This window comes from Equus przewalskii, chromosome 9, assembly GCF_037783145.1.
Source record: "Equus przewalskii isolate Varuska chromosome 9, EquPr2, whole genome shotgun sequence".
Classification (NCBI taxonomy): domain Eukaryota; kingdom Metazoa; phylum Chordata; class Mammalia; order Perissodactyla; family Equidae; genus Equus; species Equus przewalskii.
The window spans coordinates 75,734,998-75,754,589 of NC_091839.1; the positions used below are offsets into that span (position 1 = coordinate 75,734,998).

The following is a 19,592-nucleotide window of genomic DNA, read 5'->3' on the forward strand; positions in this document are numbered from 1 at the left end:
CTTATTCACTCCCATTTAAAAAGCAGGACAAGCTTCGTGGGCATGCGACCTGTGCAGTCACCCAGGGCTCCGTGCAGAGACAGGCCCCCTGCTGGGTGTAACGTTCTACTGTTGCTCTCCTGAAATTTGAACAGGAAGTCCTCCATTTTCATTTTGCACTGGCCCTGGATATTACATACACAGCTGGTCCTGGTGGCACTTCACAGTTAAGAAAGTAAACATTTACCTAGGCCAATTCCAAAAAATAAGAATAAATTTAAGGCTCTTTGATAGCATTTATCTGCTGTCATCTATGCCACATTTACGCTTTTCCAACTGCCTGTGACAATTTTTTTAATTAGCATAACTAGATCTTTTATGATTAATTTTTCAAGTATTAAATGTCAGAGCACAATTTTAGTTTTATTTTCCCACTGGTTTACACTGCTTTACGTTTTTCTGTGAATATGCACGTTGGTTTCCTAGGAAACCATTCTCAGAGGAAAAAAAATGATGAGCCATTTTCTTAAATTAGAAGCTACCTTTCCAGAAGCTGTGTGTTTATGGACAAGAGTTTTACAATGATTCCTTTTTCTCCTCATCACCTCCATGTCAGAGTTACAATAAACAACACCCCCTAAACAAATGTCCTGTGCTGAATTCAAAACTGAGTGGAGAGGGGCCGGCTGAGTGGTTAAGTTCGTGCGCTCCACTTTGGCAGCCCAGGGTTTCGCTGCTTCGGATCCTGGGTGCGGACATGGCACTGCTCATCAGGCCATGCTGAGGCAGCGTCCCACATGGCACAACCAGAGACGCTCACAACTAGAATATACAACTATGTACTGGGGGGCTTTGGGGAGAAGAAGAAGAAGAAGAAAAAATAGGAAGATAGGCAATAGATGCTAGCTCAGACGACAATCTTTTAAAAAGATTAAAAAGAGTAGAGAAATTAGAATTTAGTTAGAATACATTTAAAATGTATGAATTTCCTCCAAAAGGTGGCAAAAATGAAAAACACAGCATATAAAGCCTAAAGGTTCAAATGGTAAATCAAGTTAAGGCAGATAGCAGGGGAAACAGTTTTAGGGGCGATGGAGGGGTGCTACTACAAGAAATGGGAGACTAATTGGCTAATGAAAGTATCTACAAATCAATCGTCTAACCTCAAAGAGAAAAGTTAACAGACAATGCTGAGATAAGTCTTTTGGCTGTTAAACTTCTACAGTATAAATAATATATTTATCTAATCTATTCTCCTTTGGTTTTGAAGTAGACAACAGCACTGGGTTACAAATATTTTACAAAACTCTTTAAAGTTTTTCAATTGTCCCAAATATGCCAAAGTGTCTTTATTTTAGAAAAGAATTTTCCCTCCTCTATGGAAAGCAAAAAAGAAAATAAGACAATATACATACTAATATGAAAGTTTTTAAAAATTTGGAGACATTATTAATATTTCTAAATATACGCATTAAACTCTGGGCCTTTCATATACATAGAATTGTATAACTTAATGAAAAGTTAAGATTGATACTTAGCAGCAGAGTAATTAAAAATGCGACAACCCTTGCAATGTTAAAACTTTATAACTTTTTCATTTAGAATCAGTATCTTTGAAGATGTATAAAAGTCCAAGTGTAGGGAGAACATTTAAAATAAACTACGCTGCTTACACTTTCAGATTTCAAGCAGAAAGAGCTCCACTTTGAACTCCAATATTTTCCATGCATCTCCTTTTTTTTTTTTTTTTGAGGAAGACTGGCCCTGAGCTAACGTCTACTGCCAATCCTCCTCTTTTTGCTGAAGAAGACCGGCCCTGAGCTAACACCCATGCCCATCTTCCTCTACTTTATATGTTGGGATGCCTACTACAGCATGGCTTGCCAAGTGGTGCCATGTCCGCACCCGGGATCTGAACCGGCAAACCCCAGGTTGCCAAAGCAGAACGTGCAAACTTAACCACTGTGCCACCGGGCCGGCCCCTCCATGCATTTCCTTTTGAACCTTTCAATGTTCGCGTGACACTGGTTGATTCACTGGCTAGTGAAAGAGCATGGCATTGCCCAGAACAGGTGCGGTAGCAAATACTCAGACTTAGATGGCATTACACACATTCACTTATTATTCTGACTGGAGCCTCTCTGCCCACTTCACAGCATTCCAGCAAAAGCAGATGTAAGTCAGGCAGCAAATCTGTCACACTTCACTCGCCTGCTGCAAGCCAGGCTGGAAAGTACTCATATAATGAACTTGTTTTCCAGAACTTCTGTTTATATAGCCTACATCACCATCTCTGGCAAGGGAGAAAAACATCAAGAAAAGACAATGTTTTTCTCAGTACTCATTTAGCAATTGTCAGTCACTCTCCCCCAAAGCCCAAAGCATCCTGACATTGGCACAAAACGTTCATCATCTCCCATGATGACCAGGCTCTCTAGCCGGCCAGCGTGGCTATTCCAGCTGCTCAGCACATCAGTGTTTGCTGGTACATAGATGCAGGGAAACACCCAGTAATTTCATTCTGATATAAAACACATAACTAAAGACACGTCTATGGTATAGTAAAAACCAAGTGCTTTTTATAGATGTAAATATATAGACATGCATATGTCTATACAAACACACGCACACAGTTACATATATATGTGTATATGTCTGTGTGTATTTTTTTTTTTTCTTTTTAAAGGCAGCGGTGCAGGAGAGAAGTTCTGAGAAAAGTATGGAAGGAAAAGTAGACGTAGTGGATGCTCCAAGACTCCAAAATGTCCCCTATAATATTGGACTAACCCCTGGTTTTTATAGGAAGGTTGGGAACACTTCCCAGCCCTCCACAGTCTACCTGATGCTTTTCCCTGACTGATTCCAATCCAAATACACAACTATTAATGGCAGGAACTCTCCAGGTGCCCAGTCTTAAGAACATAAGCAAGAGAAAAGGATAAGTCATTGAGCTGGAATCCAGCAGTCACAGACCACCTTTGTTATAGTTTTAAATTACAACACATTACGGATTAAATTTTTAAGCTTAAATCTATGACCTTAATTTAGAACATTTTTCCTTTTTGTAAATAAATGAAATAGCTATAAATTCTTTCTTGATAAGTACTAATAAAGTCTCAATATTTACTTTCATGCATGCCTTGAATGTCTAATCCATTTCTGAAATAACAGATATACAAGAGGAAATGTATGAAAAGGAGAATTATAATCAATTGCCAAAAGAAATCTTAAGTATTTTTTTAAGTTTTTTTAAACTTGCTGAAAAGTGATCCATTTATGAATTAAGAACTTATGATTTAAGAACCACGCTTCACATTCACTGGCTCCACTTACTAGCTGTATGGCCTTGGGAAAGTAGACTTCATGTCTTTAAACCTCAGTTCTCCCATCTGTAAAATGGGTCAAGAACAGCACGTACTACACAGAGTTCTTGAGTCTATTAAATAAGGAAAACAACTCCGCATAGAGACTTGCACATGGTAAGCATTCAGGAAAGCTGACTACATATAGAGCTATCAGAACAGGTAGTGATATACAAACATTAAAAAAAATAAATCAAAGGCCCACTATACACCCAGCCTTATGTAATTATCCACTTGGGTACTTTATATTAGTATTTCAATAGAATTTGCCTACTAGAATTGAAGGTGAATGTTCTAAAAGGTTATATCTGTTTGTCATAGTAATAAATGATAAAATACAAGAGAACAGGTCCAACATACCATCTTTTCCTCGGTATTTGTTTTCATTTGTTCTCACTGACTGTGATTCAGTGCCATCTGGAACCTAAAGATAGAAAATGGGCCATTTAGTCATCTCCAACTCACAACCAGAGATACGGTATTGTAAATAATTCCATGAGTAACCTTTACAGCACAAGAAATGTACTCAGAATTATAACAATCACGGAAAAAAAGCACTATGGTTATAATCAATAAGCAATTGTCCAACAAATATTTGATTACCCACAACTAGTAAGACATAATGCTAAGCCCTGTGGGGAATATGAAAAGTGTCAAGAGCATCCTTGCCATCAAGAATACCCCCATTTAGTTGAGAGAGAAGACAAATATATCAAAAAGCTAGTAAGATCCATCAACAGATGAGTGGATAAACAAAATGCGCTCTATCCACACAGTCGAAATGTTGTTCAGCAATAAAAAGAAATGAAGTACTGACACACGCCATGACGTGGATGAGCCTTGAAAACCTCACACAAAGTGAAAGGAACCAGTCACAAGGGCCACAGATTGTATGATTCCATTTCTATGAAATGCCCAGAATAGGCAAATCATAGAGACTAAAAAGTAGATTAGTGGCCTAGGGGTAAGGAGAGGAATATGGAGAATGTCTTGCTGGAAGGCACAGGCTTTCTCTTGGGGATGATGAAAATGTGCTAAAACTGACTGTGGCAATGGCTGCAAATCTGGGAATACACTAAAAACCACTGAAATGTAGACGTTAAATGAGGGAGTCAGATGGTTTGTAAATCACATCTCAATAAGGCTGCTATAAAACCAACTTATAAGTTGACATGTAGATAATAAAATAGAAATTCTTCAAATTTAAAAAAAAAGCTAGTAATCAATGTGAGACAAATTAAAACTAAATTGCCAAACAGGTAATAAGAGTTCAGATATTCAAAGGAACTCCTTTCTCAAGGGTTGGGGCAGTGACACCCGAAGAACGGAGCTCTCCACGTGTTTGTGGACATGGCAAAACAGGCCAGATCCCCTCCCCAGCAAGTGTGGCCAGGCAGTACCTCCTCCACATCAAGGAAGGCTTCAGAAGGAACTCGGGAATCAGGACTCCAGATCAATCGTACATAAAGGTCTACCTGATTGAATTATCTTTAAAATAATCACTCTATTGGATTTTCATCTCTACACAGAAGCAAGTGTCCTTTATAGTCCCCTCTCCATACATTTTACCTCAAGCAGTTAGCCAAAAAGCACTCACCCTTCCACCTGCAGTCTAAGAAGGATCTAGAAAAGCAGTGAGACAGGTACAGAGAGGCACTACTGAGAGACTGGCAGTTCCCAGGACAGTGCACAGTGACTACCGAATCGCAAAAGTGGTGCAAGGGTCATGGCACTACTTCAATCCCCCTCAGGACAGAGCAACACCATTCTTCCTCGGCCCACAACCCTGTAAAAGGCTAGCCCTCCACGGCACAACGAACACAGTGAGTGAGTCTAATCTTACCTATCAACACATATTTTGGAGCATGTGGTCGGAACTGTTTTCCTTAGCAATTGAAGATGACAGTGCGGATGGTATTCATTTCTGCATTATATTTCCTAGTGTCAGCAAGGGCTTCAGGAGGAAGCATTTAAAATGGAAGAGCTGAATATGTACTTATCTGAGAATAGAATAACTGTCAGTGAAGATAGCTGGCCCATGTTTGCTTGAGGGATGGGGGACATATTTTTAATGAGTGGTAGTGTTTCAATGAAAGGCACGCAGTGTAAGCAAGTTAACATTATTTTAATTCAGTTGTGCTATTTCTCTCTTAATGACTCCATGAGATGATACAGTCCACCAATTACCTTGGACTCAAACCATGTGGTTTAGACAGTACCAGGAATTTGGTGAAAAATGCTGCTTCTAGCATTGAGTAGCAAGATCCCCTTGGAGATTGGAAGGAATCCCAAGTATGTATTCTGCTTAGGCTCAGCACTTGGCCCCCTCCCCCTTTTTATTTACTCTTAACTCTGTTAGAGAGGGTTCTTCAGTTGAGAAGGAAATGTCATAATACCATATTTCCTCACCATTCATTTTTCTACAGCTGGAAACTTAGCCCAGTCCTTCAACTCCAGAGCATGTCCCAAATAATCACCGGGTGGTAAGCAAGTGCTTAACTGCCTCATAGCAGCAAGAGACCTGCTCAGAGCAATCCAGTGACCCCAAAACTCCTGTAAAATGGACTGGATTTGATCCACAATTGATCATGCAAACAGAGTAGCAATCTATAGCGACAAAGGATTTCCTGGAAGAATGAAATATCTACAAAAAGCAAAAAACCTCTGCATGACAGAAGGATATCTTAAATATAAGCCCTTTCATTCCTTCTTTTTTTTTTTTAAAGAATCATATGATTTTTTTTACCCTTTATTTACAGTGTAAATATGATTCTTAACATCAGAATCACATATGGAAACCCAAATATAGCAGGATGCAGAGTGGTTAAAACCACGTCCTTTAGAGTCAGACAAATTTGCCTTTACTATCTACGGGACATTGAGCAAGTTACTTAAAGTCTGTGAGCCTCAGCCATAGAATGGAAAGACAATACCTCACTCACAGGACAGCTATAAAGACTAAACAAGATAAAGCAAGGAAAGTAGCCGTCATGGTAAGTGTTCAGTAGTGGTGGCAGCAATTATTATTGTCATTATCATCACTGCAAGCATTGTTCAAGATTTCTTTTGTTTGTTCTCAATCCAAGCATCCCCCTGGGTCTTCTAGACCAGAGCTATTCAAAGTGCCAACTGAGAACAGGCCAGAATGTAAATCAGCTTCAACCCTAAGAACATCATTTGGTTCAGCTGACTTTTTTTTTGGTAGCAAGACTTTCTCAATAAAAGAACAGATGATATTAATTTATATTTTTTGCAAGCTCCTTAGGTCCTCACGGACAAGTAACAAATAGCCTACCAACTGGCTGTTTGGAGTAGCACTGGCTAGGTTGCACAGGTCTCTTACTTTTGCCAGGCCTTCCCTGATATCTCTTCGTCTTCCAGACTTCGACAGCTTCCACTAACAAATTAACCATCTTGACAAATATTTACTCAAATCTTCTATGTGCTGGGCACTGACCTAGGCACTATCCACAAAGGGGAAGTTTTGCATGCTTCAGGGTTCCTATTTCGTAATTCAGCTGCAATTAGCTCCCTCACATTCCACTTCTATTCATCCCCCAGTGAATCTAGAAAAAAGCAAACATTCCTACCAGAGTTAACAGATAAGGAAAAGTCCCCTACTTCCTACACTTTTCTATAAGTAACAATTGGCAGTCACGTTGTCTCGGGATTGGCGCCACTCCTAATGCTCCAAGGACACCTAACACAAGGATTATCACTCTGAATTTTAACTTGTTTAATTTTCTGCCCCATCAGTATAACTTCTAGAAGGACAGGGATCAAGTCCCTCTTGATCACTGCCAGTACAGAGCTTCGGTGCTTGGCATGTACATGCTCATTAAGTTTTTAATGATTTCAATTAAACTGGACCAGTCCAGTTGATTCGAAGCAATTATTCCTTTGCTTTAACATCAAAAAAGAAAACCTACTTTGTCGTTTGACTCTCTCTGTTGAGCAAATATGTCTCTGACGTCAGGAATCTGGTACTGTTTGTTTTTTTTCCTCAAGGTCTGAGAGACGGTCTCTACCCGCTTCTGAACAGCTGCTGCCTGGGTCCGGGTCAGTGTTGACAAAAACACCATACTTTCTTGGGGATCTCCAGCAGCCTCTCCGAAGAGATTGGACAAGCCGGCCTCCTTAAGCCACTCTTCTTCCAATTCTCCCTCTAAGACAGTAGAAAAGAATGGCATTTAAATCACAAAATAGGAGAACTTTTACATTTTTTAAGCTGTTTAAAAACTCTTACTGAAACATTTATCGCAACCCAACTGCAGTGCTAAGAATCATTATCGGAAACTTGGACAGCTGCCACCAACTCCGGCCACAAAGATATCAAATTTTAGATCCATTTCATATATACTCAATTAAAATTTTCAAATGACTTCACATATAATTAACCTCTAGAACTTCTCTGCAGATTAACTAGGGGAAGATAACACTGTTCCTTTTCCAGAGACGAGCGAGCAATGAAAAGATAACTTACTTCCATCAAGTTACAGAAAAAAGTCAATGCTGAGGATAGCCATTAAAGCCCATGTCTTGGCTTAAATTCAGCACTGCCCCAGAATCCAACACTAACTGATGGAAAGGCTTGCGTTCTCTGTCCACTGGAGCTGACAGGGAGTGTGGCAAAGAAGTACAGAGCATCTGGACATGAGGAACTCATTGATTTCAAAGTAATTTTTTTAATCCCCTTAGTCAGCATATCAGATTCGTGTTTCTCACAAATAAAAAAAAAGCACACTATTTTCAGCAAAAAATTAGCTTATTATAGGAAACTAATAGCTGAATCAATTCAAAACACTAAAAACAGGAAGTAAACAGCAAAGCAAATATTGCGTAAGATCTAATGAAAATTACAGAAAAATCAAATGATAACTAGAACAGATTCACTCCAAGCACAAAGTTTATAGAGGAAAATAGACCAATGAGTTGGGACACAAAAGACTTGCACTCATACCCCATTTCTGCACCTTGATAGCCATGTCACTTTGGGCTAGTCACTGAGCCTCAAGTCGATTCTGTTCTCATCTGTCACATGGAGCACAGCTGCCCTGGCTGCCTCATAACCAAATGTGAGAATGCTATATGGAAAGAGCTTTGCAGGGCTCTATTACAGCCCGCATCATGTGATGTAGAACTGACTGGTTTGCCTGTCTATCCTTCTACACTACAGAAACTCCTCGAGAGCAGAAATCAAGTACTAACAACCTTGGCTTCAAGAAACATAACGGAGCACCAGGCATTCAGCATGCCAGGCAAGAAAAACTGTTTACTGACACAAAATGTCAGCCATTATTATTAATGCTGTTAAGGGAGAACTCAGTATAGGTGCATAAAAACAAATTGCCAGAAAAAGCCGATATTCCCATGAAAAGAAAAGTAATTAAATAGAGTCACTTGTGCTATTAAAAAGTAAAGGTAAAACTCAAGCAATTTAAAGTGAAAGAAAAGGCATGGGCATGTAGAAACATCTCCAATTCTTCTCAATAATCACATTATGAACAATAACCTATGAATTCATTTTAATCTTGGAAAATTATGAAATAGCTAATGACACATGACTATGTATCAGGCTTGAATGCTGTTTTCTGTAGGATGTTTTCTCTTTATTCAGCAGCCCACTGGTATGCGGCTTCCATCTTGAGCCATTGAGACAGAAATGTTGAGAGATACTATTAATTATCCCAAATAAGCTCGATTTTTCTCGTAAAGTGAGAAAGAATGAGAGTAAAACAGAAGAGAACCCAAACAAAAGAATGAGTTCTTTATAATTTTCTTTTACACATCTAAGAAATGTTAAATTAAGAAAAGTCTCCAATTTTCTTTTTAAAGTCTTATTGGTTGATTTTTCAAGCAATGTTATAGCAAAGGAGAAAAACCTATTCAGGTCAATTTCGCTGCCTAAACAACTCAATGCTAAGTCATTTAGTTAAGAAGTCATCCATTAAAAAGGAGGTCATTATTAGTGTGGGTTATTAGACACTGACTGTGGCTCTTACTTTTCTGGCATTTATATCAACTTACAAACCAAAGACATACTTGCAAACTTATGGATGGCACCAAGCATAGAAAGAAAGCTAATATAATAGATGCCAGAATTGGGCATCAAAGACTTGGTGACTGCTTGAATTTGAGAGATTAAAAGGAAAAATATGAAATTTAAGGGAAAAAAATTTCTACGTGTTTCTTGTAGAATATCAAGTATAGTAGTGGAGACTGTGGGAAATATGGCTGAAAAGAGACTTAAGAGAAATTATGGACCAAATACAAGAAACAAGCAAACACGGAGGCTAAAAATGTGAATACCGTCTTCCTCTGTACACATTTGCACCCTTAGATTAGCTGGCTAAACCTATGACATTGCATCCAATCTGCAATACTCTACTTTGAAAGAAAAGATGACCAGGACTGGGATGGGTCTGAAAATCACCCACAAGGATTGGTTTATGTGAATCTTCTTGCTTTCTAGAAGGACTTGGCTAGGAATAAGATAACTATCCAGAAACATTCGAAAGACTATGGTGTAAAAATACAATAGACTTGTTCTGCTCTTCCAAAAGGCAGAATTACAGCAAGTGAGTCAAAGGGAGAGTACAGCAGATTATAAATCAATAAAATAAAGAACCTCAAAACAACCCAAGCTGACAGACCAAAGGAGAAACAGTATCCCTGCAAAGTAGTGAGCTTTCCATCAGCATCTATACTTACTAGAGGCCAAATGACCATGTGGCTAGGACACCCCAGAAGGAATTAGAAGGGAGCCTAGATGAGTTCAAAGATCAAGTGTAATTCTGTCTGATACAGTACGCTTAGTCAACAAGATTCTAGGCATATCTAAGACTAAGTGAATTTACTCATGCCACTTATGTTTGGCAGCTGTGTCCATAAATCTACCACAAACAAGTAATTTTCAAGTTGAAAGGCAACTGGCATTATCTTTTCTTTTTTGGTTGAACTAACTTTAAAGAGCTTTTTTTTGTTCTCCTCTTCCTTTCCATATGTTCACCTCCCATAAATACATTTACAAAAGAAAAAGTCTTATTTCTTTAGTTATTACCATCAGGCTCTTTGACAACCACGACCTCTTGATCTTCTTGTCGGTTCTCATTAGATTTCTTGATATTTTCTAGTTCAGTCCAATAGTCTTCCATAGATACTTCATCCATAGAATCCTGAGAACTGGATCGATCAAACGGAGGTTTTTCCGTCACTTTGGTGATTTGCTGGTTCATAGTGTACTGGCCACATCTGCGACTATAAATTCAAAAGAAAACATGGTTCATTTTAGTACATGAGGAAGCAGTATAATTTCTAAAATAACATAGCACTGAGCTGGGGTATCCAGAAACTCAAGTTCTTAATAAAACCGAAGAGATATGTATTTTGAAATGGTTTGCCTTGAGATGCTACTGATTATAATATACTTGTAGAATGAACCAAGAGTTTCAGTCTCTACAGAAAAGTATGAAAAACAAATAGCAATATGATAAATCATTTTTGCATTTCCATCTCTCTTAAATTATTTTAAGATTCCTTTAAACCTGCAAGTTTGTTCTTAGGAAGCAATAGGTTAAATTTGATTGCAGGCTATTAATTAAACTGGGATTGAATTTTACACAATATTTCATATTTCTCGTTTATATTCGTAAACCAAACTGAGTCAACCCTCATTTTGCAAAATATCTGCAATCAATGAATGAGGTACTATTTGAGTTTCCATTTTATCTTTGGAATTAAAACATAAATAGAACGATAATATATTAAGTTCACTGTCACATTCTACTATAGAAAGCCACTTTTTTGTGTGTGTGTGAGGAAGAGTGGCCCTGAGCTACTAACATCTGTTGCCAATCTTCCTCTTTTTGTTTGAGGAAGATTGTCGCTGAGCTGACATCTGTGCCAACCTCCCTCTATTTTATGTGGGGATGCTGCCACAGCACGGCTTGAGAGTGGTGCTAGGTCCACACCAGGGATCCAAACCTGCGAACCCTGTGCCACTGAAGCGGAACGCACAAACTCAACCACTATGCCACCAGGCCGGCCCCTAGAAAGCAATGTTTAACCTCTACTTACAAATGTACCTGTTACTTAAAATGTGGTAAAACCTCACTTATTGGGAAAATTCATTTCTTGGCAATTCTGAATAAATAGTTAGGAATTACTTTAAACATTTATTTAAAATATTATCTATGAAGACAGGGATAAATTGAATAAATGAAGGCGTTTTTATGCCTTCAAGTTAACTATATTTTTTCCTTATAAGTCACATCCCACCTACTGTTAAAATTAAAGGACCTTATAATAAAAACCCATATATAATAGAAATATTAAATTTTTGTCTTATTATTGTTCATACTGAGATAAAGGGGGAAAAGCCTAATTACTTAAAAGAGGAAACTGTGTTTCAGTTATGGTGCTTCCCTTTTATAGACAATAATTTTTTTAAAATACAGTTTGAATGGGGATAGTAATTGGTGAACTCGTATTTTGTTATTCTAATTTCAAATTGCTCTTTTATCTCCCAAGAGGACATTAGGAAATAATACTTTGCTACATTGGTTTCACTTACTGCACATATGGAAAATAAAAAGAAACGCAATAAAACAAAATTCTTTACTAGCGTGTGAACATTTTCACATTTAAACTGGCCTTTCCCATTATGATTTAAGTAGCACGATTTAATACCACACCAGGAAGAGGGTCACAAAACTTGGGTCAAACCTCCCCGGCAGTTTAATTCCAACTGGTTTCTTAGAAAAAGTCAAAGAATTTAATTGCCTATTGCTGCAAATCAAGGCAATGCAGCTAACTACTTAACTGTAACATGTTAATAGGCCAGTTTTATTCCTTTAAAGATGGTTCTCTCTGCCTTGATTACGCACTTTACTAATACTCGTCGCATGAATGAGTGAACAATTGCTATTCTCTCTCCCCAGTAGCAACCCTGGGGTGGTGACGTGCGGTGTTATGATCAGGGCCAACACAAGGAAGTCTACACATGTGTGTGGATCTCTTTCCTCCAGTCTCCATTGTCCATTGTTCACTTCCCCCATACCTTAATTCAAGGGGCACTTCCTCCCTCCCTGCCCCAGCCGTCCTGTTTACATTGCTGTATCCCCCCTGGTCCCCTTCTCTAGCCCAGCTGGCCAGGACACAGTCAGTGTTCTCACTTGACAGTTAACACTCCTGATTGTTAAATTAAACTGTGAATGAGAAAGCTATCTCCATCTTAAAAACGAAAAATAAGTTATATTATTTTTTTATTTCTGTGATCAGCAGCCCAACCTATCCATGGGTCATATTCCTTAATCCTGCTTTACCAGGAGACCTAAAGCTAGTTTACAGACTGTCCAGCAGATTCGCTTTTGGTTTATTTCACGTCAAATACGTAGTTGCCCTATCTTGCTTTTGTTTTCTCTCTCATTATAATGTAAGACTGTCTACCTTACTCCTGTCTCCTACAACCCTCAGCCCCACGGGAGACACAATAAGTACTGTGGAATGTGTGAAGTATAATGACTAATGCCAAATAATTTGGTTTATCTGCTCACAGAAAAGAGGTGCAGCTGAACTAAAAGGACATTAAGCCTTTCACTCCTGAAGGAATGTGTTTATTCTGGCAAGAATTTTCCGGGAAATTTCCATTAAGATAGCATGTGCTGAAAAATGCAAGGGCATTGAGCAACAGTATTGTTACGTAAATATACCTTCTGTATCAAGCCCTGCCTTCAGAACATGCATAAAGCAAAAATCTAATCGCTTAGTGCTGATGAATTGACTCAATATTTTGACTTTAATAAGATTCAAAAGCTGAATAGGTTTGTTGTTGATAACCTCAAGACACTGAGTCATGCAAAGGAGGATTTTTTTTGTCGGCGGGGATTGCTGGTAAATGTTGCAAGAAAACATTTTCTTTTTTAAATCTTAGAGGATGGGGAGAGGGGAGGAGGAAACGACCTGGTGACAGACTTCCCACCTTAGTCACCATGCCAAGCATTTTACATTTTCTCTAAAAACGTAACCGAACATTCTTTAATTACAGTTTACATCAATAAACATGTCACTTCTTTTCTTCTTAGAATATCCTCTACTTTTGTACTCCAGACAGGCAACGGCTAAAAGTCTGGCCCTTCTAAAAACTGTGCTGGTAAGAGGCCAGTTAACTAGTTTCCGTGTTTCTGCTTTTAGGAGTATGTTATACGATACCGTGCTCATTCTGCGAATTGGGTTCAAATACATAAAAGCAACATCTGCTCGACATAATGAAGTGCAGAGCAGAAACAGTCTATATTTCCAAAAGATCCAAGCCAACACATGGTGCTGAAATCAAAGAAACACAGTTTGCACCATAGGCAACTACCAACTAGCCCCCCACCCCCGACTTACTGGCAAATGTTCCTTCTTCCTCACTCCACTCCAGAATCCCATGTGCCAGTCATTCCCCATGGCCACTCTTCAAAAACTGCCACGCTTCTCACCTCTTACAATTATGGCGACAGAACTAGACACAGTTCTCTAAAAGAAGTGGCTTTCTAGCTGGCTGCACAAGTCATGCTCTTTCCAACACTTCACAGTATGATCATTTTGCCTTTTTTTCACGGGCACTGACATCACCAGCAAATACTTTCAGACCCTTACGGGCCTTCGTGGAATGTTCTTTCTTTTTCATCTTACTAGCATGTCCTCATGTTGTGTTTATAAAAAGTGGGGCTCCATTTCCTTGTATTTTCGCTGGGTATACTTTATCTCATTTTTCTGTAATAGTTTTTCCACCTGCTCAGTGACTTTCAAATGTACTGATAGCTTTCAGCGTATTAGTAATGCCTGTTATTTATGTTGTCATTGAGAATATTAAACTGGTCTGACACAATTCATTCTTCACAAGGAGGTGGAGGCTGCCATGCAGTGTGCTGTGGTCTGCCAGAAGAAAACAAGCTGACTGAGGACTCATCCTAGGAACGAGGCAATCAGCAGACACACGGAGCACTCGGAACTAGGAGTCATAAGGACAAAAATTCCAGCTCTACTTAACTATCTCTTAGGATCTTTGGAAAATCACTTCTCTAATTCTAACTTTTCCTGTCTATAAAATGGGAAGGATACCTAAGAAGATGAGCTGCTTTGTTTGTTGTGTGTTATCACATAGGCATTCCTACTGATGTGCGTGATGGGTAACCATGAAGAGGGCATTCAAGTCAGCATCCTTGATGACACCTGCACAACTGCTCACTAGAGATAACTCCCCCTCCCATAGTCCTATAAGGTCACCTTTGCCCTCTTCTAAGGTTCAGAGAAATCACTTACCCTTTGGACAGCTGTTCTTAAACCTTTTGGTCTCAGGACTCCTTTACACACTTAAAAATTTTCAAGGACCCCCAAAGAGCTTTTGCTTATATGCATGATATCTACTGATCTACACACTATTAAAAATTAAAACTAAAAAAATTTTTAAATACTAATTCATTTAATAAGAAAAATAATAAACATCTAAACATTAATATTTTTATGGAAAAAAACCTCTATTTTCCATAAAAAAAAAAAACCAGTGAGACGAGTAGCATTGTTTTACATCTTTGAAACTGTCTTTAATGTCCGTCTTAAGAGAAGACATCTGGGTTCTCCTATCTGCCTCTGCAGGCAATCTTTTTGATACTGCACGTCCTCACGTGGTCTTTGGCAAACTCCATTGTATTCCCATGAGAGGAGGAGAGTGAAGAAGGCCACTAACGTCTTAGTGTTATTATGAAAATGGTTTTCATCTCCTAGACCCCTGAAGGTGTCTGCAGACCCCTAGGTGTTCCCCGACCACACTTTGAAAACCACTGCTCTAGGATTCCTCAAAAACAGCTCCTAATGGATCTGAAAAGTACTTTTCGATTCCGTGGGCAGCGCTCCAGAAAGCCTTATTGAAAGAAACAGACATGCTTTCCTAGTGACTCTTGACCTACTTCTTTGTTTATTTTAGTTCGGTTTTACAGCCTTTCATCAAAACTGGGACTTATTCCAATGATACATCCATATTTAATTTATACTACAATGACAAAGAATAAAAACATCATTTAAAAACCTCTGCTTTGCCAAAGTCTTTCATCATTTGCTTTTATCCATCATGTATAATGGGCAGAAATTCTCTCTAAGCTTCCCCTTTAGGCCAGTGCATTTGAAAATGTGTGTTTTCTTTAATGCGCCTTTGTCACCCATACCTCTTCCTACGACCATCTCAAGGCAGATTTATTTGGAACTAGGACATTGCTTTGAACTCTTATTTACCTATCTGGTCCACTCTCTACTTTTTGTACCCCACCCCATCGAGGGTCCCGTTGCTCCACTTCATATCCAGTCGTCTCCTCATTCTGCCCCTTCAAGAGGCATTTTGTGATCCAAAGTCTGCTTTCTTGAAGTCCTTTGATGCTAGGACTCGGTTTCGTTTATTAGTTTTGTTTTCTTACAAGAACCTTTCTAAAAAAGCTACCCTTTCTTTCATTTGCCTTATCCTTCCTTTATTTCCAATGCAGGAAAAGAAGTGACTGGGTTGGGAGATATAAAAGAGAAGAAAATAAGGTTTATTTTTGTTCTGTTTTCAATGTACTTCCCCCTACCCAAAAAAAAGAAAGCTCTTACTCAGATCATGACTTATCATCAACCATAATGACCACGTATATTTTAGATAAAGCCATATTTAAGAGTAAACTCAAGGATGGTATTGGACCCCAGAGACTTGAATGTAGCCCATCATTTTCTAGATGAGGTAATGAGGTCCCAGGGTTAGGTCATCTCCAAAATCATCCAGCAAAGTGATGACAGAACCAAGATTACTGTCCTCATTTCTTCTTCAGTGGTCATTTTATTATACCAAATCAACTACCATAGGTAGAATTTATTTATTTATTTTTGCATCAGATGCTCCATTCTTTCTGAGTTTGTACTGCACATAGCAAAACCAAAAGAGATTTTGTGAACGCAGTCTATAATTCATGTTTTTAAATGACCACTACACTTATCTAGATAAAAACGCATTTAACAATCAAACCATACCTCTTTAAAATGCATGAGAAACCTTCTTCAATGCCTTCTCTAAAATATGGCTAGTGTCAAGCTGGGGTGTGACTTCAAATATACTCATTTTTTAAAAAGCTTTCTTTGTTTTGAAAACGCTTAAAATGTTTTAAGCGGTTTCAAAACTCACTCTGCTTCCCCAGCTACATTATCTCTATGTTGGAAGAAAAATTAAAAACGTGTCTCTGATGTGTAGATTTTTCTTTCATTTTGGCAGTGATATTAAAGAAGCAATCACTGCCACGATGAGATGCTGAAGTTATTAATACCCTGTAATGGCCCTGTCCATCAGAATACACTGAATTTGAATGATTATGAAGAGCTGCAGCCTATGAATGACCCAAGTCATTTTTTCCCCTTGTAAGTGAATGCCTACTATTGTTTAGCTGAAAGTAGTAATTATTAGAAGTGGCTCTGACATCTAGGAAGAAAGAACACTGACAACGCCTGAAGGCAGCACGAAGCTGAATATAAAGCAATACCATCCTGGACTCTTCTCACACCCAGGTAGCCTTCCGTGCCCAGGGCAAGGATTCCTCATCTCTTCTATACGACCCACCTGCTACAGTTTTAAAAATATATTAACTTTCACAATTCAAGTAAACATACTTTTATTTTTTGCATATATTACCCCTTTCATTTGGGGGGAAAATAAAATTTACTCATTTCTTTTCAGCTTTCTCTTTCTTTAAAAATAAAGTCACTTAGGGGCCAGCCCGGTTGCACAGTGGTTAAGTTCATGTGCTCCACTTCGGGGCCTGGGGTTCACCGGTTCGGATCCTGGGCATGGACCCAGTACTGCTTGTCAAGCCATGCTATGGCAGGTGTCCCACGTATAAAATAGAGGAAGATGGGCATGGATGTTATCTCAGGGCCAGTCTTCCTCAGCAAAAAGAGCAGGATTGGTGGCAGATGTTAGCTCAGGGCTAATCTTCCTTAAAAAATAAATAAAGTCACTGAACATCACTGAATAGCACGTTGCAGTCTTCGCAGAGTGTCCACCCAATTTTGACACACAGCAAAGCAATGAGCAAATAAACTGATTATCCTGTATTTACCCAACATTGCCTAAGCAAAACTGAGAAGAGAAGCCCATTGGTGGTGACACTGTTGAGGGCTAGCTTTGAAAACTTCACTTTATCCATTTTTACAGGAAACTATGGCGAAACCGATTCATATGCGAACATCACTAAAAGAATGGGGATACAGGCAGTGACCACCACCAGGTCTAGCAGCAAGAAAGGAGAAAAGGCGCAAGACAGCAAGGCATGTGGAAGAGTCAGGAGGCAGCCAAGACAAGCTGGAAATACTCCCTTCCCTTTTCGATACAGACACAGGGCACAAAAGGGGCAATTATGGGCTATCACTGGCCACCAGCATAGGTCTTGCCATTTAGAGCTGTGGCTCTGGGTAGCAGTGAGATCCTCTTTGTTTCTGAGCTCCCCAAATCTCTCTCAGGAAGCAGTTTTTCTTCCTCAATTGGAGAGACCATTCAACAAGTAGTCAGATGGGAGCCAGGGGGTCTTAATGTGAAAATCATCTTCCAAGACGAGGGTGGAGGAATCGGCAGTGGGGCTCTGACATAAAAGATCAAGATCCTGGAACACTGGTTCAGAGCATACCAAACTGAGTTTGCATATACACATCACTCAATTATCTGTCACCATGTCTTGCATCCACCTGACATCCTGTACCTGCAACTTCATCTCCAAAACTCTTTCCTTTTCTTGTCCTGGTTAGTTGAAGAGGCACCTGGAGATTAAATATCAGCAGCCACTTTGCATTCTGAGCATAGGCTCTCCGGTTGGATTTGTTTTCCAGTGGCCATTACTCAATTTTATATCTTGCTCCCTTTCCCCTGGGGGTTGGAATAAAGAAAGACATTTCCTCGCTTCTTCAGTCTCCCCACAGCCTTTACCACATCCTGCACCGTGACGCTCTGCTGCATCTCTCGACTATGCTGTGTGTTCCTTGGGGCAAATATCTGTGGTTTTTTAAACCTGGGTATCATTGGGTTCAGCAAACTGCTCACACAGCAGATGATTGTGAATTCTTCAATTATTAATTACTGAATTATTGCTGCCTCTAAACCAACCTCCTTTTAATTTCTAACATCTTCTTTATTTAACCGCACAAAACTACAAAGGAATAAGACCAGGACATGAGAAATAGACAGTAAAGGAATCAGTCATCAGGAAACTCTAAAAGGCAATTAACAGGTCATTGTTCTATGTCTCTGTAACTCTTACGTGTTTAGTCTGAGAGTAGGCTTCCTTATGAGGGAATAGAAATACACAAAAGAAAACGCTGATTTCACATCAGACTGTACTTAAGATTAGTCACAAACAAGCACTGGCTTTCAGTTTGTTAAGCATACATTCCCTGGTTCCATCCTGTCAATTCTATCTCTAAAAGACATTTCAAAATATTGGTTGAATGTCTACTATATGTGGGGCACCTTATCAGAGATGTCTGTTCGAGCAAGCTGTTCAAATCTTCATCATGAGATAGAATATAAAGGACACTAACACTAGGTATGGGTGGAACTTCCCAATTCCTCACTGAACTAGCGGCCTAGACAATTCTCCAGCACAGGCCCCCGGGTCATGACCTCTGCTTTAGCTTGTCTCTAACACGCTCCAGGCCCTGCTGCGGTTCACCATTCCTTCCTCAGTAAGAATTTCACTTCCCCTCTGGCTGCCCTGCTACCCATTCACCTCTACCCCATGCCCGCTCAACCCATCATTTCTGTAGATTGAGACCAGTAATTTGAGGTCACCTCCATAGCCCATCTGGGGATCCCTCCCTCTCCCTGGTCTGTTTCTCACAGTCCTGGGTTTGCCTGAAGCCCTTTCACAGGTCCATTATTAAGGCTGTTCTTCCCTGAGATGGAGTCCAGTCACCTCACCACAACTGTCTAATACCTGGTTCCTGTTTCACAACAGTCATGTGGCTTCAAAGGTAGTTCTCAGAGTCCAAAATTTTCATCAACCTTTTATCCATTTGTTCTTATTGCTCTGGGTAAATCAAACGTTTTGCCTCTTCCGTTTCAAAGCCGCACTCCTCTTTTCTTTCTGAGGAATCCATCAAGTTTTCAGTGCATTTTCAGAGGTGAAATGAAGAAAAAGATTCACCAATGAAGATCAAAAGTCTTCCCTCTTCCCTGATATTCTTGAACTCATCATTCAAAAG

At 39.3% G+C, this 19,592-nt stretch overlaps 1 protein-coding gene across 8 annotated transcripts in view; it reads right to left on the reverse strand.

Annotated features, from left to right (window-relative positions):
• Positions 1-19,592, reverse strand: part of ARHGAP18 (Rho GTPase activating protein 18) — a 171,200-nt gene that overhangs the window by 46,468 nt on the left and 105,140 nt on the right. For all 8 annotated transcript variants that reach the window (XM_008523339.2, XM_008523341.2, XM_008523340.2 and 5 more), the window contains 3 exons: positions 10,402-10,598; positions 7,271-7,506; positions 3,702-3,765 (listed from right to left, as the gene is read on the reverse strand). In XM_008523339.2, the coding sequence (XP_008521561.1) occupies positions 3,702-3,765; positions 7,271-7,506; positions 10,402-10,598 (497 nt within the window). The remainder of the gene's footprint in view (positions 1-3,701; positions 3,766-7,270; positions 7,507-10,401; positions 10,599-19,592) is intronic.